At 49.0% G+C, this 25,698-nt stretch overlaps 1 protein-coding gene across 26 annotated transcripts in view; it reads right to left on the reverse strand.

The window, feature by feature from the left end:
- The window catches only part of Klc1 (kinesin light chain 1), a 46,975-nt gene extending 23,781 nt beyond the window's left edge, over positions 1 to 23,194 (reverse strand). For 16 of the 26 annotated variants that reach the window (XM_035445329.1, XM_035445323.1, XM_035445320.1 and 13 more), the window contains exons 1-7: positions 23,036 to 23,194; positions 10,015 to 10,276; positions 7,535 to 7,765; positions 6,188 to 6,266; positions 5,051 to 5,276; positions 3,097 to 3,304; positions 2,635 to 2,736 (exon numbers count right to left, since the gene is read on the reverse strand). In XM_035445329.1, coding sequence (XP_035301220.1) covers positions 2,635 to 2,736; positions 3,097 to 3,304; positions 5,051 to 5,276; positions 6,188 to 6,266; positions 7,535 to 7,765; positions 10,015 to 10,276; positions 23,036 to 23,142 — 1,215 coding nt within the window. In that variant the 5' untranslated portion in view covers positions 23,143 to 23,194. The remainder of the gene's footprint in view (positions 1 to 2,634; positions 2,737 to 3,096; positions 3,305 to 5,050; positions 5,277 to 6,187; positions 6,267 to 7,534; positions 7,766 to 10,014; positions 10,277 to 23,035) is intronic. The other 10 variants (XM_027416709.2, XM_027416711.2, XM_027416706.2 and 7 more) reach the window with 1 other exon arrangement.
- Between the last annotated feature and the right edge of the window lie 2,504 nt (positions 23,195 to 25,698).

The following is a 25,698-nucleotide window of genomic DNA, read 5'->3' on the forward strand; positions in this document are numbered from 1 at the left end:
AGCTGTACAGAGACACCCTGTCTCAAAATCGCCGGCAAGCAAACTGGCCAAGCCCTGGTCTTCTCAGCACGATGCCTCAGTCATGCCCACACCTTTGCACGTGCCCTGCCAATCCCCGCTTCTGAAACTGTGAAGTCAGAAAGCCCAGACTCAGCCTGAACACAGCTTCCTGGAAAGCTGACTCAACACTCCAAGCCCGGGCTGGAGGAGCCCTGCCCCCTCCCCTCCTGAGGCCCCATCCTACAGGTGACACATCCTGGGACCTGACCGGTCAAGGGACTATGCTCTTGCCAAGCAAGCAGTTTTACATGAAGCACTTTAATAAATTTGGTATCTATCTATCTTCCCTTTCTTCCTTCCTTTCTTTCCTCTTTCTGCCCCAACCCTTTCTTTGAAACAGGACATTGCTGTTTTCTGCAGACTAGTATCCGGCTTCTGAACTTAACAGAGAACTCAGACCACAGTCATGTGCCAAGTACCCACCCAAGTGGCAGGTCACCTTCCAGGTCTTCTAGCCCTTGACCTCTCTTTGTGCTGACCCTGCTTCTGACCCCAGCCCACACAAATGTGACATTTTCATTTAATAAGTGTGCAGGTGACTAAACAATACAACACTGTCTAAGCAGGCTGGAGAGATGGCTCAGTGGTTAAGAGCACTTCATCTCTTGCAGAGGACCCAAGTTTCATTGTGTAGCATCTGCGTGGCAGTTCACAACCATCTGTAACTTCAGTTCCAGGGGGTCCAATATCATCCTCTGACCTCTGGGGAGGCTATCCATGCATGTGGTACGTGCCCATACACATAAAATAAAGTGAATAAATCTACTAACAATGAAATATCTATATATTTGATAAACCTTGCCATCTGGCTCAAAATTAAATGATCACTCCCCAGTATCACTGATAAACAACTTCTTCAAGAAAACCAAGCTGGGGCTGGAAAGATGGCACAGTGGTACTTGTCCAGAGGACCCAGGTTCGGTTCCCAGCATCCACATGGCAGCTCATAACTGGTGGGTAATTCCAGTTCCAAGGGATCTGGTGCCCTCTTGTGGCCTCTGTTGACACCAAGCACATATCTAGTATACATTAATGCTTGTAGGCAAAACACTCATACACAGAGAATAAAAAGAAATCTTAAAAAGAAAGAAAACCACCAAACTCAATTGTGACATTCAGTCCCCCAGACTATTCATCCTGTCTAGTTTTCTGTCCATCCTGGGAACCTGTGACAAATACAGATTCCCCACTGTGCGCTAGATTTGCTGAGCTGTTTGTCACAGGAGACAAGGCCCGTCTACTTTATTACCCTCCAGGCACTGCAGGTGTTTAACGGACAAAGTGTACAAAGTGTAACGAAAAAGTGTTGGTGTCCTGGTGCCAGTCTGTGCCTCAGGAGACCGGGGTAGTTCTGCTTGCTCTGCTAACCTTCTGCCTGTACCTCTGGAAGGATGTGTAGTGAAATAGGTATAGTTATTTAAGATGATTTATTTGCATGATTGTTTTGTCTGCATGCAAGTCTGTGCACCACATGTATCCTTGCTGCCTACTGAAGCCAGAGGAAAACTTTGGATGCCCCAGAACTGGAGTTAAAGATAGCTGTGAGCTACCATGTGGGTGCCAGGAATTGAACATGAGTCTTCTTTAAGAGCAGCCAGTGCTCTTAACCCCTAAACCATCTCAGTAAACTTATTCTTGTTTGTTTCTTTTAGACAGTCTCTCTATGTAGTCCTGACTGTCTTAACTCTGTAGACCAGCCTGGCCTTAGACTCAGAGATCCATCTGCTTTTGCCTCCTGAATGCTGGGATCAAAGGCGTGCCTGACAGTAAACTTATTTTGGGGAGCATGGGGGGGGGGGTTGAGACAGGGTTTCACTGTGTAACAGCTCTGAATGTCCTGGAACTCACTGTATAGACCAGGCTGGCCTCAAACTCACAGAGATCCACCTGCCTCTGCCTCCTGAGTGCAGAAATTACAAGTGTGTGCCACCACCGCCAGCTATAAAATTATTCTTAAACTGAAATATCTTTAATGACAACTGCACACTGTTAAGGAGGAAGTGTCACCCCAACCCTGGCATCCATATACCCAAAGATGTTATGGGATGTTATGGTGGGGCTCTACCCAAGCCCCCTCCCCCATCTCTCCAAACCCTGCTGCAGCTCAGAAAGCTCGCCCCAAATGATGACCCCTCCCTCAAATGCTCAAGACCACTGCCACAGGGTATGTAAACCACCCCCCAGAGAACAGACTCGTGGTTTTTCTGATTTCCCTTTCCCGTCTCCTCTCTGGGAGGCTGGAAGGCCACCAGAAATGTTGTTTCCATTAAACGTGGGCTTTTTCTAATGTGGTTTGATGTGGTCTGATTTGGATTGTTGATCAGCGGAGAGGCTTATCCGGTGTAGCAACTTTTCTCACACCACCACTGAAATGCAGAGAGGTTGCGATGCCCACCTCACACTCGGCACCTCACTTCCAGTCAACAGCAGGCACAGCAGGGCTACACATAGGAAGCTGCCATCTCTCTGCCTTTCCTCCTGAGTTACGGTGAACAGGAACACCGCCAGTGTTCTCAAACTGTAAAATGACCCCACCCCCACCCCGGAAAACTAAGAACCTCTGCTGCTTCATACCTTCTCTCTAATCTCCAAGGCTCGTTTACACAGCGGCTCCGCCTCCTTGTACTTCCCTCGTTTACCATACAGTACTGCGAGGTTGTTGAGAGTTGCTGCCACCTGCCAAGACAGAGGGAGGGCCCCATGGAGCTGCTGTGAGAGCTACCTCAGGAGGGGGAGGCCCAGACCCGCCCACATGCATGGTGTCACATCACAGGGATTTCCTACACAACCCATTACTGAAACCAATGACACAAAGCAACATGATCTTGATTTTTCAATTTTTCTCAAAGCCACAAAGCCAACCAAACAGACCTCTGTGCAAATCTAACCAGACTCTATAAAAAGACAACAGGAATCTTGAGAACAAATCTAGAAAAGGACATGCAACTTGATTTTGGATCAAAGTGAAGTGAGCCAGTGATCTGAGGAGGTGACTTCACAAATCAGAGTTGACCCGGTGTGTGAGCATGTGACTACCTGAGCAGGCCCTACTGGTGCCATCTGGGACAAGGTGGCTCTCAGGCCCTCCCTGCTGAACTCGACATTGGCATGAGGGGAAATAAAGTGTAAGCATCTGGAAGAAGCAGAGATACACACCGCGGGGTGATCTCTGCCCAGGGTTTTCTCACGGATAGCCAGGGCGTCGTTGAGCAGATTGGCTGCATCTTTGTACTTGTTCTGATCCCTAAACCAAAACACATGTCAGTCAGTGTTCAGCTGGAGGTCACTAAACCCACCCACCTGTTAGTCAGCAAGCCACTGATGAAGCCCCAGCCTTCAGGCATGCTAAGCCAGGTTCAATCTTTGTTTAACAATTTATCTTTACTTTATGTTCATTTGTGTTTTGTCTGTGCGAGGGTGTCAGAACCCCTAGAACTGGAGTTATAGACAGTTATGAGCTGCCATGTGGATGCTGGGAATTGAACCCAGGTCCTCTGGAAGAGCAGACAAAGCACTTGACCACTGAGCCATTTCCCCAGCCCAGAGCCTGACTCTTTCAAATGCAATTTTGAAACTCCCTGCAGTGTTGACCTAGGGAGGCAATCCAGAGCAGTGAAGAGAGCCTATGTGTGGACCAGACAAGGATTCTTTGCCAGAAGCAGTCAACCCAAGCCACAAGTTGGTAGAGACCCATACCTGCCCTAGTCCTGCTCAGTCAGTTGCTCAGAAATTAGCCCAACACAGTGAGACTGAAGCCTAATAGGAAATTCAGATTAAAAATGAAAAATTTGCCGGGCATTGGTGATGCCCGCCTTTAATCCCAGCACCCAGGAGGAAGGGGCAGGCAGATCTCTGGGAGTTCAAGACCAGCCTGGTCTACAAGAGCTAGTTCCAAGACAGCCTCCAAAGCCACAGAGAAACCCTGTCTCGAAAAACCAAAAAAAGAAAAAAGAAAAATTTATGGCCAGGCAGTGGTGGTGCACACTGTAATCCCAGCACTCAGGAGGCAGAGGCAGGACAATCTGTTTGAGTTCAAGGCCAGCCTGTTCTACAGATCAAGTTTCAGGACAGACAGCTGTTTCACAGAGAAACCCTGTCTCAAAAAACTGTGTGTGTGTGTGTGTGTTCTCAATGAAATACACACTGAAACAATACCTGACAATACTGATAAGAAGAAATGACCAACACTGCCCACACAGAAGCACTGTGGCAGTAGCAAAAGGGTGTAACACTCTCTAAAAAGCAGGTGGGCAAAGTATTAGGAATCAGCAAAGGGCGTCGGGCGTTGGTGGTGCACGCCTTTAGTCCCAGCACTCGGGAGGCAGAGGCAGGTAGATCTCTGTGAGTTCGAGGCCAACCTGGTCTACAAGAGCTAGTTCCAGGACAGTCTCCAAAGCCACAGAGAAACCCTGTCTCTTGGGTTGACTGCTGCTGGCAGAGGAAAAAAAAAAACAAAAAAAGGAAAAAAAGAATCGGCAAAGGTTTACAGGAGACCCTGTCAAGGAGGAAGAACATCTGAATCTCTGAACAATACTTAGAGAAATCCACCTGTATGTTACAGTGTCAGAAATGTACTGGAAAGATGGCTCAGTGGGTAAGAGAACTTGCTCTTGTAGAGGACCCAGGCTTGGTTCCCAGCACCACATGGTGGTTCAGTTCCAGGAGACCTAACAGCCTCTTCTGACTTCCAAGGGCACTGCAAGCACACGGTGCACAGATACGCACAGGCAAAACACTCACACATAAAATAAAATAATTTTTTAAAAAGTCAAAAATGGCCGAGTCGGTCAGTGAACGTGTGGCTATTCAGGAGGTGCTGGCCCAGTGGCTACAGGCAGCACCTTCTCAGGTCCTGACACGCAGCCAGTGAGCTGGCCGACTATTCTCAATGAACCCTGGCTGTCCGAAGTGGATGGAAGGCTGGAAAGCTGTTTCCCAGCCCGGTTCAAAGCTGCTTCTCACAGACTAGCACAGGAACCCAAGGACTAGCCTGTACACCAGGGCCAGGATGTTCAGCATGGTGGCCACATCGGGGTGGTCATGGCCGGAAGTCTTCTCCAGGTCCTCCAGGGCCTGCTTGCAGAGGGGCACGGCCACCTCGTAACGCCCCTGTGAAGCATACTGGATCACCAGGTTGTGGAGCGTGCGCAGCCGTGCCGGGATCTCGTAGCCCCCCTGCTGGGCGGCGGCCGCAGCGCTGCTGTGTTGCTGCTGGACTGCACAGAGAAGGGTGTGGCAGAGTGGTTAGGACACAGCCGCTCGCACTGACCCTCATCCTAGTTCCAAGTTAGCGCTGACGCCAATCCAAACTGTCCTGGGTAATCCCTGAGCAAGCCAAAAGAGAAGCAGTGTCTAGGGGATAGCACCCTGTAGACTGACAGCATGGGGTTTCTCCAGGTAAGAAATTAAAGGAAAGGTAGGCAGCTCTGATATCTTTCACCTTGCAAAGACCCATCCATCTACTCACTGTGGTCTAGCCCCTATACTAATATTGCAACACACACCACTTTAAAGTTTGGAAGACAGGCAATCTCCCATCATGGTGACACACACCTACGATGCCAGCACTGAGGAGGACTGAGGTCTGGGCTAGCAGATGGCTCAGTGGTGAAGAGCAGGCACTGGCTGCTCCTTCAAGGGACTAGGGTTCAGTTCCCAGCACCCACATGGCACTTCACAACCAGCTGCAGTTCCATTTCCAGGGGCTCTGCCCCCCTCTTCTGACCTCTGCGGGTACATATACAGACATGTGAATGAAACACCGTACACAGAAAATAAAAGTTTTCAACCTTAAAAACAGTACCAGGCGCTAGGCATGGTGGCGCAGTCCTTTAATCCCAGCACTCTGGAGGCAGAAGCAGGTGGATCTCTGTGAGTTCGAGGCCAGCCTGGTCTACAGAGTGAGTTCCAGGATATCCAGGGCTGTTAAATGGAGAAACCATGTCTTGAAGAAAAAACAAAGTCCCAGGCTAACCTGGGCTATCACAGTAGTCCTTGTGTAAGTAAACAGCAACCCCACAGGGTAAGTACAGGTGCTGAAAACTATTACAAGAATGTCCCCAGGGAGAAAGCAGCACCGCTGCACACACAACATGTCTGGTGGCTCAGCCACACACTGGCAACTCACTTCCTTGTCCTGGGTCATCCTCGTCATTTGGGAAGAGGTCATCCAATGGCTCTTTGGTAGAATCAGAGTCTTTGTCCTCCTGCAAGAGACCAGAGCATAGAGTCCACATGCTGCCTGGAAGTCCTCAACATACAAGTTATTTTTATTTACTACACACCACACAAAATAGCCAGTGTTTTAAGAATTAAATGTATGATCATCTGCAGCCTGGTTTATCCATCAGTTAGTAAGGAGCAGTAATTTTACTAAACTTGCCTACCTTGCACAAGGCCTGAGACTAGATACGCCCCCCCCCAAAAAAAAGTAAAGAAAAGAAGTAAAAGAGGGTTTGCTAGATTGAAACTGAGGAAACTTAACTATAGGCCGTGGTGTGATAAGACAGACCCTGCCTACATTCTAGACCTGAGACGCTTCTACTGTTTTCAGATACAGCTCTAGCAGAGAAGGAAAGTCTTGCTGGAAATCAAAACTTAGCAAGCAGGAAAAAAACAGTGCACTATATTTCCCAGAGTAATACAGGGGAGGAACTCCCTGTCCCATGCCTAGAGTGGAGTACACTAGGGGTCCCAAGAGGAACTAAAAACCTGTCAGTTTTACATAACTTCAGATTCCTGCATAATACACACGGCAAGAATAGTGGCGAGGCACGGAGGAGAAGGACAACCTGACCAGGTACGACGGGATCGTCAGCACCAGGGGCAGCATTGCCTCTGGAGGGATAAAGTGCTAAGCAAACCTCCCTTCTAGACAGCCCCATAGGGATGCCTTCTTCAAAGATACCACACCATGCAAAACAAACAACTGAGACTGCTCAAATGAAAGCTGGCCAGCAGGGCAAGAACCAGGGCCACATCAGAGGAAGAGCATTCGCTTATCTCATGCAAAGCCCGAATTCATCTCCATCACCAAAAACACAGACACCTACTCAGCTGCACCAGAATGCTACTAACAAATCCCCCACTCAATGGGGTAAAAAAAAGGGTCAAAGAAAGAAAAACAATGACATGGAAGCCTAGACACAGCAAACTGGAAAGCTGAGTCCACAGACCTGAGCACAAACATCAGTAACTAAAACTGTGATCAGAACTAAACAGCAAACTCCCTGGTTAGAAGCAAAGATTTCCTTTCATTACTGGTTTTTCCAGACAGGGTCTTGCTATGTAGTTCTGCTGGCCTGGTACTCACTATGTAGACCAGGCTAGCCTTGAACTTTTCTCCTGCCTCTGCCTCCCAAAGTCCTGGGATTACAGGCTTGAGTCACCACACCTGGCCAAGACTTGCTTTTAGATGGCCTATGGGCACTTCCTGAGCAGAGCATGGCCACCACACTTGGCCAGAGCCACTCACCGAGGGAGAGATGTCATCGTCATATTTCTTCAGCTGGTTCATGAACTCCAGGTGCTTCTTCTCTTCCTCCAGCTGAGCCACGGACTGTTCACTCTTCTGCAACTTCTGCTGCGTGTTGGCCAGTTCATCCCGAAGCCACTGGTTCTCCTGGCACAGACGGCGGACCTGAGCGCGCAGTTTCTGTTTCTCCGACTCCACGGCATTCAGGTGATTGGACAGGGCCATCATCACCTGACAAAAGATATTTACACACTGCAGCCTTTGGAGGAGCCTGGGCACACGTGTGGGCTTGCAGCTCCAACTCACATTCACAAAGCTTTCTCTGGGCACATGTGAACAAGACCTGCCATGAGTTCCTCCTCTTACCCTCGGCACACATTACACACTGAAGTATCTACTAATCTCAAATATTTGACATTGGTATGGATTTTTATATACTGATACAAATTTAAGGTTATTTTTGTTATACCATACCATATATATGTTTCTACTCTTGTTTAAGGTATTGTACCTATGTTAGCTAGGCAGTGGTGGCGCACGCCTTTAATCCCAGCACTCGGGAGGCAGAGGCAGGCGGATCTCTGTGAGTTCGAGACCAGCCTGGTCTACAAGACCTAGTTCCAGGACAGCCTCCAAAGCCACAGAGAAACCCTGTCTTGAACCCAACCCCAAAAAAGGTACTGTACCTATGCAACTCATTTAAAAATGTAAAGTTCTAGTCCTTGAAAGCTATTATTACAAACTATTTAGAATAATAAAGAAATGCAGGTTAGTAGTTAGTCATCTGTAACAATCAAACTTGTAGTCTTGATAGGTATGTTTTCAAGGCCAAATACAGGTATGTTTTTAGACAGATGGTCTTCAAATACTTCAGAGATCTACAGAATATGACATTTATGATGTTTTAATAACTGTTTTCATGACAGTTGAGACACATCTGCTCCTGACAGCACCAATCTACTTCAAAGAAGATGATGGGCATCAAAGAAACTCTATATGGAGTTTGCTTTCATTCGTGACAAAGCTAGCCACTGGGCAAGAAACTGCCCTGGCCTCGACTGCTGACAGTGGGCTGTTCAAACTGGACAAGCAGGACACAAAAGACAACTGCCAAACTCTGCCAAGACAAGGGGAGGCATTTCTTCAAAATCCCTGCTTTACAGGAAAGTCTGTCATATATTCTAGGCCTACAAGCCAAAGATGGATGTCCCAGCATTGCAGAGGAACCTTGGGTGGCTGTCCAGGCAGCCAACTGTCTCTCATTTCTGTAGTTTTGGAAGTTGCTTGCTCTACTCTTCCTGTTTACTCAGGTAATATTTTATCCTTCACGGGTCTCTGATGGGGTTGAAGACTAGATAGTTATATTTTTACAGTTTTCCTTGTTACCAAATTCAAAAAAGAAACTCACAAAAGAGATGCAAAGTTTATAAGGTTGAGAGACATAAAAGCTCAAGCTATTTCTCTAAGAAAACATTTTAAGGTTTAAAAAGATAATTTTAGGCTGTTAATACAAATTATGATACAAAGTGGTTTAGGTATAAAACTCTGGACTCATCAAGAGAGGATAGATAGTAAGAATAATTTCTCCAAACTTGTCAAATACATGGATTGGACATTGTTAAGTGTAACTCTTACCTGATAATTGCTCTTACTGTATATAGTTTTACTATGTTAAGAGCTAAAAACTTTCCTTGAGGTTTTGTTTTGTTTTTCAAGACAGGGTCTCTCTGGCTGTCCTGGATTTTACTCTGTAGTCCAGGCTATCCTTGAACTCATAGAGATCCATCTACCTCTACCTCCGGAGTGCTTGGATTAAAGGTGTGCACCACCACCACCACCTGGCAAAACTTTTCCTTTTTGTTTAGACAAAAAGGGTGAAATGTTGCAGGATATTGGGTTGCACTGTGGTATTCTGAGTCTGTTAATAAAGTTAAATCTTGAATCAAGGGAAAGAGGCCACGACTAGCTGACAGGAATTATTGACAGAGATTTTAGAGGGCACAAACAGACAGAAACAGGAAGTGATGGGGGGGGAACTTGGAGAGATTCTCTGTCTTTTTGATCTGGGAAGGAGGAGAGAGTTGGCTATTATTCCTCTGCTGCTTTCTTGAGCTACCAGGTTTATACCCCAATATCTGACTCCTGAGTTTTTATTAATAATAGAAAAATTGAGGTAAACACTTCACTGGGTGGTGACTTTCTTTATAAAAGACAAAACTGGTAATCCAGAAGCCTGGCTTCTGTTCATTCACTAACTGCACCAAGTGCCACTCCTCAGTGCACTGAATCTGAACTAGGCTTACTGACAGGGCCACACATATGTCTCCTCAGGAGAGACACACATGTTTGCACTGTCCTCATCTCTATGTCAGAGGTATTGGAACACTAGAAGCAACGTGGCCCTGGGTTGCTGTGTGCTGACAGGCCCACACCTATGCTCTAAGCACATTCAGCGCTCACTAAGTGGCGCCCACTGGTACCTGCGCCTCACTCAGGCCAAGCTCCAGCATCTCCAAGGACTTGCGGATCATGCTGGACTTCTCCTCCACCAAGTTGCTCTCATCATCCTTCTTCAAGCACTTCAGTGTCTCCAGCAAACTCTGCAGGATGGAGTTGTGCTCATTCTTCAGAGCTTCCAGCCCCTGGATCACCTGCTTCGTTTTAGAAATGATTTCATCTTGCGTAAGCTTCTCCAGCTTCTCTTCCTGTATGTACACCATTGTGGACATGCTGTCATACATTCTAGAAAGGAGAAAGAAAGTCAGTCTGTTATAATCTCTGGATGCTGCATCCTCAAACTCTGAGCAGTGGCAATTATAAATCACGGTTCACAGGGCTGGAGAGAGGGCGCAGCAGTAAAGAGCACTTGCTCTTAAAGAGGACCTGGGTTCAGTTCCCAGCACCCACATGGCAGCTCACAACTGCCTGTATCTCAGGGGATTCCATGCCCTCCCTGGCCTCTGCTGGCATAGACACACAGATACACACACACAGGCAAAATACCAATGCACATAAAATAAAAAGAAGTAGATCTTTAAAAACTGTAAACCAGGCGGTGGTGGTGTACACTTTTAATCTCACACTCAAGAGGCAGAGGCAGGCAGATCTCTGAGTTCCAGGCCAGCCTGGTCTACAGAGTGAGTTCCAGGACAGCCAGAGCTACACAGAGAAACCCTGTCTGGGTGAAGGGGGTCCTATAAAAATTTTCACATGTGAAAATTAACAATGTGCTTGTACTTTCATTCTTGAACATTCTATGATACAGTGGCTTTGCATACATGAATTATTCTGGTTTGTAACTGAATACTTTTATAGGTAAATCAACAATAACTGAAATTCATGCCAAATATAAAGTTGCAAAATACTTCAGTGGGCATGGCTTCTGAATGTTGACAAACGTTATTCCACAATGAGATGCAGAATGGATATTAAACTCTTCTAACATTTTTGTTTGCTTAAAATCAATTGCTATAAAATTATTCACATGTGCCAAGCAGTTGTGGCACACACCTTTAATCCCAGCACTGGGAGGCAGACGCAGGCAGATCTCTGTGAGTTCGAGACCAGTCTGGTCTACAGAGCGAATTCCAGGACAGCCAGGGCTACACAGAGAAGAGTCCTTACCAAGGCCATGTTCTTGTCAGTGTATTTACTGTGCACTTATTTAGCCATGTGGTTCCAAGGCCACTAGTACAAATTTGTACTGTGTGACAAGCTAGGAAGAGAGTATGCTGGCCAAAAAATGACTGAAGTTTGCTAAAAAAACAGGTGTGTTGTGTGTGCTCTTCACCTGGGCCCTAGTCCTGGTACATGGCGTGTTTTGCTAACAGAATGTGACATTTTAAGACCAGCTTTCAATGAAGATCAAACTGTAGGTGTAATCAGGTTCCCATGAGCTAAGAGGAGGGCAGGGGCCAGGGTGAAGGGTATAAAAATGTAGGCCTTCTCCCTTGGCTCCCGAGCCCTGACAGCAAAGCATTTACACATTATTTCTCAATAATAAACATGCATGTTTTATTTTTCCCATACAAAATGATTCAAGCATTATACCAAACTTACTCTCAGCTAGGCCCTAGAATACACACCACTTGGTAAGAACCTGCCCCTAGGGACACAGAGGCCACAGGACAAGCTACACAAACAGCCCTGAGATGGTGTCTAGACAGGGAGCACAGTGGGCTAAAGAGAAGCAGCCAATCCCTTGGGTGAGAGCCAGTCTTATCACAGAGCAATTCATGACAGGAAAACGTACCGGCAACAGAAGTTGAGCCTGAGCCTGAGCCTGACACGGACTGCTGGAGAACACAAGAGACCACGGACCTCCCTAAGGCTCAGGCTACACATCAAAGCCAGGCCAAGGCCTTGAGTTTCATCCCCCAATATGCGCACACACACACACACATACACACACAGAGAGAGAGAGAGAGAGAGAGAGAGAGAGAGAGAGAGAGAGAGAGAGAGAGCGCACAGAGGCAGACAGACAGACAGACAGACAGACAGACAGACAGACAGACAGACAGACAGGAGAGGGTGGGGGGAAGCAAGGAGAAAAGAATTCCAAAGTATCCAAATGCATTTGGAGGCGATAGCTTTCTTAAGAAGCCAGACAGGTGTGTTGGCAGATGGGCTGTGACTCCAGGGGGACAGGCACTCAACGGTCAGCTGACTCACTTGTGGGGCTGTTAGGAGCATGCTCTCAGAGGCACCAGACACAGGAGTCCCCAATAACCAGACCAATCTGCTAACCAGGCGAAAGGACGGAAGCATGTCCCTGGTAGGCAGCAGCCTGACTTCTGCAGACATGCTTCCCAAAATGAGACTCGATACTTTGAGTCCCTTCTTTGCCAGATTGCTCCAAATTTTATTAGACAGTCTTTTTCTGCCCCCTGAAGCAAAATTTCCCTCCTTGTAAATTCTACACATTGCGTTAATTTCATCCTTCTCAAATACACAATCAAGGCACAGTGGTTCACATCTGTAACCCTAACACAGAGGCTGAAACAAGGAGGTCGCTGTGAATCTCAGGCCAGACTGAACTACAGAGTTTTTAACATTGTCTCCACTAACCACAAGTAATTAATTTAAATAAACATGAAATGTCTTCTGCCTAACACACACGATACATCACACATAGCTCTTAGCTCACAGGACCCACAGGCACACCTTGGTCAGACCAATCCTGTGTTTCATGCCAGTCACCACAGTATAAGCACAGCCCCGGTGTCACTGTGGGGTGAGACATGGTGGCATATGTCCTTAGATGCCTACCTCTCCCTTGTAAGCTAAGTAAGCTGCTAGAAGCATTGCTAAAGCAACTGTCTATTAGGAAAGCATAAAGGTGACACTCCACCTTCAATACCCATGAAAACTAATTCCAGAGTAATGAGATAATTAAATGTGGGGAGTTTGTGTTTGTAGTGTTCAAACCAGAATCTGGGTCTTGTGCATGCTTGGTAAACAGTCCTCCACGCTAAATACGTTGTTGTGTTGATAAAGCTTTCCGCCAGCTGCCATGTTAAGATCTCAAGTAACACACAAAGACTTAAGTGTGGGTAGTGGGCGTCACCTGTGCCAGCCCCCACGTGGGCGTGGCCAGCGTTTCCCCCTACATGTTGTATTGGTTTAATTTGGGGGACATGGTCTCACAATGCAGCTATGGCTGACTTTAAACTCAAACCCTTCCGGGAGCATCCCTGCCCTCAGGCTGGCGTTAGAAGCATGCACCACTCTGCCCAGCTCATGCAATCAACCCAACCCAGGGCTGCGTGTACTCTACCAACTGAAATACACATCTAATGTGGGATTTCTTTCTGTATGCTGTGAATATGTGTTGCTCTCATTGGTTGACAAATAAAGCTGCTTTGGCCTATGGCAAGGCAGGATATAGCCAGGTAGGAAATGCAAGCAGAGATACAGGAGAGATGCCAGCAGCTACCCAAGGAGCAACATACCAGAGCACCAATGGTAAGCCACGGGCCACATGGTAATACACAGATTAGGAGGAATGGGTTCATTTGAATGTAAGAGCTAGCTAGTAATAAGCCTGTGCCATTGGCCAAACATTTATAATTAATACTAAGTTTCTGAGTGATTATTTAGAAATGGCTACAGGCCGGGTAGGATAGAAAAGTCTCTGGTTACAAACCCCCAAATCAAAAAAAGTTTTCTTTGCTTCACGCTGATTTCCTGACTGGAGATACTTCAAGGGCGACGCCTCAGGCTGTATCCAGCAGCTTTCAGCTACATCCCTCACTGCTTCTCAAGTTGTCCTTGGGGGGCTCAGCCAGGACCTTGATAAAATGTTGGTCCTGGGGGCTGGAAATTGTGTGGTTGGTAGAGTGCTTGCCTATCATGCACAAAGTCTCAATCCTTAGCCTTGCCAAAACAGGACATGGGGTAATTCCAGCACTTGGGAGGTGGAGGATATTTAGTATATTTAGTTCAAGGTTATCTTTGGCTACAAAACAAAGCTAGCCTGGGTTACATGAGCCCCTGTCTCACTCAGTAGCTAAAAATACTTGCCCATGCAGACGACCTGGGTTCAGTTCTACAAGACAGCTCAAAACCATTGCTAACTGCAGTTCCATGGGCTCCAACACCCTCTGCTGGTTTCCATGGGCACTGCATGCATGTGTACACACACAGGCAAACACACACACAAAACAAAACTGATCTTTAAAAGTTAAAATACAGACCTACAAGGTTTCCAGTGGAACCCACTACAAAGCCATCTGTGGTACCAGTGACTTTTAGCCCTAGCTCAGCCAGCCAGGGAGTTCTTGTCCTCAACAGTCAAGGCCAGCAGCCATGAGCCGTTGAAAATAGATCTCTCTCAATTCAACCCCTTAAGGTTAAGGGATGGAGACAAACAATAAAATCAAAATCATCCAGAACAGTAGGGGTGGAGCTCTGGAGAGACGGCCCAGCAGTTAAAAGCACTGGCAAAAGCCAGGTGTTGGTGGCACACACCTTTAATCCCAGCACTCGAGAGGCAGAGGTAGAGGATCTCTTGTGAGTTCAAGACCAGCCTGGTTTACAAGAGCTAGTTCCAGGACAGCCTCCAAAGCCACAGAGAAACCCTGTCTCAAAAAAAGAAAAAGAAAAAGAAAAAAAAAAAAAAACAAAAAAACGGGATCCCTGCCTTTATGTCCCTTAACTCTAGTCTTCCACTAAATGAGCTCCCAAGAAGCCCACAGCTACCCCTGGGTTTTCTGATTTGCTTTTTATTTTCTTTTTTGTATATGTGTACATTGTCTCTGTCTCTGCAGCATGTACCTGCAGCACCTTTGGAGGCCAGAAGAGGGTGGCTCGTCCCCTAGAACCAGGGTCCACTGCAAGAGCGGCGGTGCTCTAACCACTGAGCCACCTCTCCAGCCCCCACTATTCTCTTAAGCATGTCTCCCTCCATCCCTAAACCTGCACGGCAGCTTTTTTTAATTCAAGCTTTGCTTCAAAAAAAAAAAAAAAAAAAAAAACTTGAAAATAAAACAAAGTTGTAATAGAGAAACTGCACCTCCACCTCTGAGGGCACATAATATTTCTATTTTGTATGTGTGCACACGTGTGGACACGTGTGGGCACGCATTAATATGGAAGCCAGAGAACAGCCTACAGAAGTCAGTTCTCATCTGCTACTACCATGTAGATCCCAGGATTCAAACTCTGGTTGTCAGGATTGCCAGCAGACACCTTTACCCGATGGGCCATCTCGCTGCCCTTACTTGGTTTTGAACTGGATCTCACCATGGAGCCCTGGCTGGCCTGGAACTCTCGGTATAGACCAGGCTGTCCTTGCACTCACAGAGACCTGCCTGGCCTTGGCTCTCAAGTTCAGATATGAAAGGTGTGCCATAACCACCACCATAACCAGCTCAGGAGAAACGATTTCATACCACATCACGCTGAAGAGCTCAGAGGCAATGGCTCCCACTTAAAGACGAAGCCAGCTGAGTTATGCAAGACAAACTCGCAGAAGGCTAAGGCATGCAAACATGTCGCTGTGAGACTGTAAACCACAGTGTTCACACCCTCCCACTCGCACACGGAACCAGCCACGCCAGTGCCATGAAGTGTGTCCCATGCAGTCAGAAAGTACTGCAGAGCCATGCATTTTCCAGCAACTGCTGCGTGCTGCTGGAGCCTTGTGGCATCCTCTCTCCCCAGCCTGACAGTTCCACTGGTCATTTCTTGTCTGATGAAGAATTCAGTGTGTTCAGAGGGTCTATTCTTGGTCCCATGTGACAGTAGCCTATTTTTATTGAGACAGAAGGATCCTTCCTGTATCTAAAGGTTTAAGAAAAGTCTAGACCATCCGGTTAGATTTGGTGCTCACCTGTGAAAACAGTAAGCAGAATGAGTGTGTGTTAGCAATGCGTCTGTGTGGACTGGGCAGTATGCTGTTCAGAGTGGAGGGAGCTCACACTGTCTGTTCTATTGTGACCCGTCACAACAGCTTGTCCCAGCTCTTCATTGTAAGTGGGGACCACGTGAAATGATCTGCAGGTTTCTTATTTTCATAAAATGCAAGTAAGAAAATGCTCCAAAAAACTACATAGCCCATGGTGGCCTGCCAACTGTGAGACTGTAAACCAGTGTTCACATCCTCCAACCCGTACCCTGCATGCTCTTTCAGGTGGCACAGCTAAGGATGACCTTGAACTTCTTTTGAGAAAGCTTTTATCTACAACACACACACACACACACACACACACACACACACACACACACACACACACACGGCCAGAGGACAACTGCTGGAGTTGGTTCTCTCCTTCCTTCTACCATGGGTTGTGGGACAAACACCCAGTTAGAATTAGATTACAGTGTGCATCCACAGATGAGGTAAGTGTCAAAATTACAAAATTAAACAAAGACCTGGCAAGCCCATCTGATATACCTGACACAAACTGAAAACATATGTTCACACAAAAAGTTGCACACAAATGCTCCAAAAAAATAAAATGATGGACAGATAACAAAAAATAAATGCACAACTCATAACAGTAGGTGTGGAAACAACTCAAAAGTTCATCAATAAACAGACAAACAAAATGTGACCCATCCCTACAGAGAAATATTTCCTGTCTATAAAAAAGCAACAAGACAATGTATGGTGGTATATTGACTTCAAGGCCAACTAGGGCTACATAGTAAGACTGTATCTCAAAACAATAATAAAAAAATGTTAAAGGGGAACTTGAAACTAGGCAAAATGTTGTTAGGAAATACTGCATGATGAGTTAGGAGAGGCAAGAGGGGGAGGTAAGTAGGGGGCACAGAAGGCTTTGTTTGTTTGTTTGTTTGTTTTTCGAGACAGGGTGTCTCTGTGTAGCCCTGGCTGTCCTGGAGCTCCCTCTGTAGCCCAGGCCTCAAACCTGCTTTTGCCTCGTGAGTGCTGGGACTAAAGGTGTGCGCTACCACTGTCTGGCTAGATCTACTGATTTTTATTTTATGTGTATCAGTATTTTGCTTGTGTATGTGTATCTGTGTGTTTATGCACTACGTACGTACAGTGCCTCCCAAGTGCTGGGATCAAAGGCATGTGCGACCACCACCCAGCCTTTCTTTGCTTAAGGGGTAGGCAGGCTAGGCTGGCCTCAACCGCATGGTCCTTCTGATAGCCCCTTGAGCACCCCCTCCTGGTGAGAACCTCCTCAGCATCTTCCTTAAGAATAGGAATGTAGCTCAGTGATAAAGCACACCTAACATCCCTTGTTCATCCTCAGCACTGTTAAATATCAATCAACCAATCAACCAGTCAGTCAGTCAACCCCTGAATACTATCAGAGGCAAGAGTGCTCCACCTTCATGGCAGAGGGTCACCAGAATCCGGTAAGTCCGTTCGTAGCCCTCACAGACAGCATTTCCTCTATCTAACCTCTTTCTCTAATCTAATCTACCCTAACCCTTTAATCTCCTCTCCTAAATCTGAATCATAACAATGAGCAGAAGGAACTCAGTAGATAAGAGTAGCTTGCCTGGTGCCTGAGTTCAACCACTGCATAAAACTGGTGAGGTGACAGGTCTGTAACCCCAGTACTCAGAAGGTGAAGGCAGGAAGACCAGAAGTTCAAGGTCATTCATTCTTGGCCACACAGCAATTAAAAACCAGCCTGGGTTACATGAGAACTGTCACAAAACTCTCTCTCTCTCTCTCTCTCTCTCTCTCTCTCTCTCTCTCTCTCTCATCCCCAGAAATCCATGCTGACCAAAAATACACAGAAATCTATAAAGTAAAATGTGTATAAATGAAAGACCCATGATACAAGTCATTACAATGAGTTTCCAAGCTAGCACCAGACTGGTATGAAAAGATCATCCTCTTGCCTTCTGGGGTTTTGTATAGACAGGGTGCTGCACACTTTAGTCCCAGCACCTGGGCGGCAGCAGTAGGTGGATCTCTGAGTTCAAGGCCAGCCTGTCTCTGACAGCTAGAACTACAGAAAGAGGCCCTGTGTAGGTTCATCAGAATCACAGGTTTGGTTCCAGGCCCCTGATCTCTGCTGCACTATCAACACTGGGCCCTCTCTGGGACTCTTTAGACATCCCATTGTTTGCCCTTGTCATGGTCATGGAGATCCTATAGCCCTGGGTCCTCAGGACCGTGGTGGTGTGCGTGTCCTGTCCCCACCCAGTCCTCTCCTCTGTACACTGCCTGCCTCCTCCCGCCACAAACTCCAGCGAGTCACAGATAGGGCAGATGTTGAGGAGGGTGGGTTACACTGCAGCTTTCTTTGTTCTTTTTTTCCTTTCTTAAATTTTGTTTTACTTGGGGAGAGAGGTTGCAGGGGCAGAGGGTGAATGGGAGGGAACAGGAGATGATGGCATTGGGAAACGTGATGTGAAAGATACAAGAATAATTTTTTTAAGTTTTAAAAAGAGAGACTGTGTAAAAAGGCATTTTTTTTTTTAAACCAGGTATGGTGGGTCAAGTCTTTGATCCCAGCACTGGAGGCAGAGGGAGTGACTCTCTGTTAAAGGCCAGCCTGATCTACACAATAGGGTTTCAGGACAGCCACAGCTACATAGTGAAACCTTGTCTCCAAAAAAAAAAAAAAAAAAAGCCACACACAAAAGCAGCCCAACTGACTTTTCAATAAATGATCAGCAATGAAATCATAAAGGTTTTATTTATGTATTTAGGAACAAGCACACATACAAAGAATAGACGATGTGATTTGGAGAGACATGGGGAGGGTGCACAGAGGAAAGGCTAAAGGGGAAAAGGGGGAGGGAGAAAATGATGAAACTATAGTTTAGTTTTTTAAAAAAAACATTTTTGCCTGGGATGGTTGTACATGACTTTAATACCAGCTCTCAAGTGTCAGAGATCCGCCAGTCTCTGGAATTAAAGGCTGGTACCATCATGCCCAGCTTTCACTAGAAAGCTACAGGGGTCAGGATGCCCTGGCAGCAAGGCAGGCCAATGGCACTTTGGTCTCCTTCCATGAGGGGTAAGGGAGGATGAGGAGACCCAACAAAAACCTGAGTAAGCAGTAGTGACCTCCTGGAGGCCACTCCTCTTCCCCCAGGGTCTCAGGCTGCGCTCCCTTAGGCTCCCTTAGGGGCACTCCGCTGTGCTGGCTGCGGGAGGCGGGCAGTACCGCAATGCAATGCTGATTCACTCTCAGGTCCCCATCTCCAGGCTTGTCCTTTGTCTTCAGACCTGAGTCTGAAGCTAGTCCACTGGCCCCCACAAGCACCTGGAATTCACCATATCCAAAAGTAAACATCATCTTGTCCTCTCCTCATTCTCTCCAACATGGTGGGTGTCACCATCCAGTGAGTCACCAAAAACCAAAGAAGCTATTCTAAATGCATTCTTTCAACAAACACTCAGGAAGTGCTGATTGTCACCAGGCACTGACAAAGAAGACGGGGATGAAATCCCACCCTTGTGGAGATAGACAGTAAACAAAATCAGAAATGATAAACTGGGGAGTGGAGAGACAACTCAGCAGTTAAGAGCATTTGCTGCTCACAATCACTTAAACTTCCAAGGGATTGGCGCCCCTTTCCATTTGCCTTAGGCATCAGGCATGCAAAACACATTAAAAACAAATTAACCTTTTTTTAAAAAAATGATACAACAGTACTGGGGTAGGGGAGCAGCTCCAGCCACTGTCTGAATTCAGAAGCACAAGGCTAGGGCGGGTCCTCCTAAGAAGCTCACCCTGTCCCAGCGCCACCACACCCACACCGTGCTCACATGCTTACATGCCACCTGGCCCATCTCTCCCAGCTGCTGGAGCACCTCCTAGGGCTGCATTCACATTTCCTGCCCTCACCTTCCCTCACTCCACCCCCTGGGGCAGGCCTCATCCCACTCTCAGGCCTCATTTCCTCCCATCAGGGCCACACATGGCCCATCTGCACTTGCCTCTGAGTGTCCTCACCACTCATGCTGGGTCTACCCTCTTTGGAGAACTGCCCTTGCCAGGGTCCCTGACAGCACAACTCTGTGGAGTAATTTCCAGCAGCCAGCAGTCAAGAAGTCCACAATCTTGTTATTCTTTTTGTTCTTTACTTTGTTTGAGGCAGGGTCTTGCAGCCCAAGTTGGCCTCAAAACCCTCCTGTCTCACCCTCCAGGGTGCCGGGAACATTTTACTCCACACTGAATTTGACAGTCTTCAGGATGGTAGCAGTCATTTCTGTTGCATGGTCTGATTTCTGATAGTCACTCGACTAAGAACTAAGTCACTTCCGACTTCTCTGGCTAATTGTTTTAAGTCAATCATGTCTAAAGACTGCTTATGGCCATTCAGAGATTTTCTTTTTTTGGGGGGGAAGGGTTCGAGACAGGGTTTCTCTGTGGCTTTGGAGGCTGTCCTGGAACTAGCTCTTGTAGACCAGGCTGGTCTAGAACTCACAGAGATCCAACTGCCTCTGTCTCCTGAGTACTGGGATTAACGGCGTGCGCCACCAACGCCCAGCCAGAGATTTTCATTTTTCCCAACCTAAAAATACATGCTTTAAAATGTTTAATTTTTTAAAGATTTATTATTTATGTGTACTCTTGCATAATTTTCCTGTGCACCAGACTACCTGGAACTGGAGTTGGAGACAGTCTTAAGCTGGGTGTTGGGAACCAAACCTGTGTCCCTCTGAAAGTACAGTAATTGCTCTTAACAACTGAACCATCTCTCTAGTCCCAAGAATGTATTAATTTTTAAAAATAGAAACATTGAAATTGAGAGTACTATTGATTTGTTTGTTCTCGAACTGAGGAAACGGGACCTTTTCAATGTTAGGCTAGTACCCTACCCCCAGCAACATCTTCTGCCTGACTTTATTTACTATGGATTATTTAAGATGTATGTACCTCAGCTCTTCCATCTTTGCACCTGGAAAAATCCAGGACTGGCTTCCATGCATGTCTACACTTTGTTTTTGTTGATATGAGAAGGGACATATGTAGCAGGGACAGACTTTTTACTGGTGGCTCTCCTGCCCCAGCCTCCCGAGTGGAGGGGCAAGAGTTATTCCCTTCTTGATGATTGCTTTTAAAATGCACTGCCAAAGGCTGGGCGGTGGTGGCGCACGCCTTTAATCCCAGCACTCAGGAGGCAGAGGCAGGAGGATCTCTGTGAGTTTGAGACCAGTCTGGTCTACAGATCGAGTGCCAGGACAGCCTCCAAAGCTACACCAAAAGATAAATAGATAGATAAATAAATAAATAAATAAATAAATAAATAAAATGCACTGCCAAGCCAGGTGCTGTCGGGAGGTCACCACTAGGTTCCAGCCCTCTTGGTTCCACACAGGGCCAAGGCTGGATGATCTGGAGGTGGCCCACATAAACACCAACTCTTTAAATAGTGCCACTGCACTGTTACAAACACATAGAGCACAGAACAGTAAGTCAAATTTCCTACAACTGAGGCTAGTGGGCAGTCCATGTAGCAGGCTTAGGAGACTCCAGCTTGGTCCAGTTTCCCAGTGGGGTTTTCATAGTCCCATCACAACGCATTCCGGCTAATTCTGATCTGAGGCTTAGTCATGCTGTATAAAAAGCCTTGGAATTTAAGTAACGCAAAGAATCAAAAATGCAACTACCCCTCTACATAGCAGTTTAAATAGTACATAATTTTTTGTTCTCAGTCTCCCTGCACCCCCTGGTGTTTCTGTATAGCCCTGGCTGCCCTGAACTCCCTCTGGAGATCTACTGGCCTCAAAGGTTTTGGCCACCACCTCCCTGGCCTCTCTAAAGATATCATTTTTGCAAGTACACCAGATCACCACTTAATATGTAAATTTCCAACTGTTTAAATAATAAGACAGTAGCCGAAAGTGACAATTCCAACACAATACACCTGGAAATGGCCTGCAAAGTTCGTGGTCATGCCATCCACTCCATCACACACCAGTATTACTTTTTAAACGCTTTAATTTTTTTATGGGAGGGGGCTCCATATGTAACAAGGAAAAGCACCCCATGCTGGCCACCTTCAGGTCGCCAGGGAGATTCCACACCCGGCCACTGAAAGAAAAGGCAGGCTGGCCCCTGGCCACAGACCACAGCATGACAGCACGCCGCCCAGGGCGGTGCCGAGGAGAGGTGGGGGCTGGAAGGGCGGGGAGGCCTAAGACAAAGCCAGCCGGGTGACCCGGGACACACGCCACCGCCGTCTCCCCGGGACCTCAGCATCAACGCTTTGGGACCCTAAGCCCACAGCTGCCATTAAAAGGACGTCTGCACCGCGGGGCCTGAGTCAGGGCGGGGCCCTAACACAGATGGGACAGGAGTGGAGCGGAGGAGGGCGGAAGGGGCAGGGGCCCGAGCCCAAGGTGCAGCGGGGAGGACCGAGCCCCGAGCCTGGAGGGTCCGGGGCGGAGGGGACAGGCGCAGAGAGATGACAAAGATCGCGGACAGGGACAGGGACAGGGACAGGGCAGGAGCCCAAAGCAGGGGCGCAGGTAGCCGGGGACACGGGCCGCGTCCTGCAGGAGCTCGGGGAGCTGGAGAGGGGCCAGCGGAGGGGCGACAGGAACCCGGGAGGACGGGCACGGGGTGAGCGGGGCGGGGAGGGGACCGGGCACGGGGTGAGCAGGGAGGGGACCGGGCACGGGGTGAGCGGGGAGGGGACCCGGGCACGGGCGGAGCGAGGAGGGGACGGGCACGGGCAGCGGGACCCGGGAGCGAGGAGGGGACCCGGGCACGGGCGGAGCGAGGAGGGGACCCGGGCACGGGCGGAACGAGGAGGGGACCCGGGCACGGGGTGAGCAGGGAGGGGACCGGGCACGGGGTGAGCGGAGCGCGGACCGGGCACGGGGTGAGCAGGGAGGGGACCGGGCACGGGGTGAGCGGAGCGCGGACCGGGCACGGGTGGAGCGGGGAGGAGTCCGGGATGCAGCCCGGGAGGGCGGGGTGCGGATGCGGCTCTGCACGGCGCTGCACGGGGGGAACACGGGGAGGCCCGGGAGCCTCGGCCTGGAGGATGCGGGCGAGCGGGCGAGCGAGCGAGCGGGGCGGGGCGGGGGGGACGGGGCCGCGCACTCACCGTCCGGTCGGGAGCGCCGCGCTCGTCGCGCTGTCACGGGCCCAGGCCGCGCAGAGCCCCGGCCGCCTCAGCAGCAAGCAGCGCCTCCGCGGCCGCGCCCGCAGCATCCTCGCCCCGAGCCGCGCTCCGCAGCCTCGCGCCACCGCTCCGCCGCCGAAAATGGCGTCGCCGGCGCCGCGCCCGCCCCACAATGCCGCGCGCCGTGACGTCACCCGCCCTCCCCGCCGCCGGGCGGGGCTGCGGGGAAACTGAGGCGGGCGGGCGAGCCGGCGAGCGGCTGGGCAAGGGGTCGGCAATCCGGCTCTCTCCAGAAGCCTGTGGTCCCCCCCCACCCCCCGCGCGCTCCTCTGAGACTCGCCCCTCGAGGGACAGAGGACGGCAAGGATGCCAGGCGAGCGGGGGCGAGCCGCGCAGGGTGGCTCGCCCGTCGACCTCCAGCCTGGGCCGAAGGGCAAGCAAGCTGTCCAGCTCGGCTCCGGCGGCTCCCGGGCCGCACACAGCCGCCTGGCACGCAGCTGCAGGCCTGAGTCAGCGGCAGGCGGGAGGGCACGCTGAGTCAGGGCCAGGCCCGGCTCGCCTAGACCGGCTCGGGAGCCCTCCCGGTGCCCGCAGACGTCCCCGGGGAGCCCGGGGACATTACTGAGGGGTCTGGGCTGCCAACGCCAGCCTCCCCTCCGTGGGACCCGCCTCGGTTTCTGCTGGCATCGCCCGGCACCTGCTGTGCTCCGCAGCCCTGACTGACACCTGTCAGCATCAGGGAGGCACGTGCTTTCGGTCTGAACCGGCCGATCCAGTTACTTTGACATCCAAAAAAACAAACAAACAAAAAAAACACAAAAAATCAGACTGGTTAATAAGGGACAGCTCCTGTGGAGAACACAGCAGCTCAGATTGGCCTAAAGAGAGGCTGTGGGTCACGGTCAAGTAAAGCCCCGGCACACAAACTACTGCTTGGATGTTGTGTCGCCGCTTGTTCAGTCAAGACGCCTGCTCCTGGCCAGGTGCCCTAGGAAAGAAAGAACAGGCTAAGCAGGAGCCCACTTCCGTCCGCCCATCTGCCCCCTCAGAGCCCTGGATACCCGCACGCCTCTTTTTTTTTTTTTCTTCTGTCTCTTGCCGTCACTTTATTCATGCTTTAGCATCTCGTTCTTTTGCCCCTTCAACTGAAGTCCACTAAGCTCCCACGGTCCTCATGGGAAGACCCAGGTGTGTAAAGTGGCAGATGGTGTCTGCCATTCCAGTGAGGGTGCAGCAAGACTTGCCAAAACGGAAAAACAGGCAGGTGACGGGGAAAGGGTACACAGCCCAAACCCCAAGGTCGGAAAAGTGTGCTGACAGCGAAAATAGACGAAGGAATGGACCCACGAAGCCAGCACAGAACGCTGCAGGAAAATCCTGAGACAGGTTGATCCCTGTTGTGTTGTAGGGGGAGAAAAGACTTAGCTAGGTGTGGAAGTGGTGGCGCATGCCTTTCATTCCAGCACTAGGGAGGCTGAGGCAGGTGGATCTCTGTGAGTTTGAGACCAGCCTGGTCTACAAAGCAAGCTCCAAAACAACCACAGATGTTACACAGAGAAATCCTGTCTTGAAAAAACAAAAATAAAAGACCAACGCTGCCACAGCCACACACCCCTCTCAGCGCCAGGGTAAAACTCCTTAGCTTGGTCTATGGTCTACAAGGCCCACGGGACCTGGTTGTGCTATCACCCTGTCCATAGCTGCCCTCACCTATCCTGAGGTTGCCCCCACCACACCTAGTTTGGTGTCCACCTGCCTAGAATGTTACATGCCTCCTGGGGAGACAGAGACATCTGTTCAGGGCTGGAGAGATGGCTAAACAGTTAACAATGTTTGCACCCACACTTGGGAAATGCTCACAATTAGCTGTAACTCCAGCTCCAGGACATGTGTGGCCCTGTAGCCCTCTTCTGCACTCTGACACCTGCACACATGGACACACACACACACAAACACACACATAAATGAATATGAATCGTTGAAAAGTATATAAAAAACTGTTCGCCACCAAATAGTTTTCAACAGACCAAAGAAAGAACTCCGTCCTCATCCAGCTGAGCCAAAGAGCTTATTAGGGTTATTTACAGAAGCAAGAATGACTCACACACACCTATACCACCCAAAGTCCACCCAGCATGTGTGACAGCTCGGAAAAGGCGCAGGGATGGAGTCCCTAGCACCTCAATATACCCAATATCTCTCAAGACCATGGACAGCCAGGGGCTGGAAGGAGTGATCACTGGACTCTTGGGTGAGGGTCTGGCACCTCTCCCGGGAGTGGCAACAGCTCCTTCCCATGAATCTAGCCAGCAATGTATCATCTTGCTTCTCTCAGGACCATGCCTGCAGAGCCAAGGTATTCTGCAGGTCCCCATAGCAATCTCTGCTCCTCCATGGCCGTGGTCATGTTATTCCCACGGGAATAGTTAAACCACAACAAGTGTTCTTCTTTGTCCCCCAGTAACTCCAAGACTCAGGCAAGAGTCACTTCCTCAAGCCTTCTATGACCATGCCAGCCTGGCCAAGGCCTCCTCCAGGCTGCCACCTGTCCCTTCCCGTACTATGAAGTATGGTAGTTGACACAGCTGTTTGTCCCCTGACCTGACAGCATTAGAGCAGAAGGATCCTCACAGCCTGGCCTGGCA

This window comes from Cricetulus griseus, chromosome 5 (assembly GCF_003668045.3).
Source record: "Cricetulus griseus strain 17A/GY chromosome 5, alternate assembly CriGri-PICRH-1.0, whole genome shotgun sequence".
NCBI lineage: Eukaryota > Metazoa > Chordata > Mammalia > Rodentia > Cricetidae > Cricetulus > Cricetulus griseus.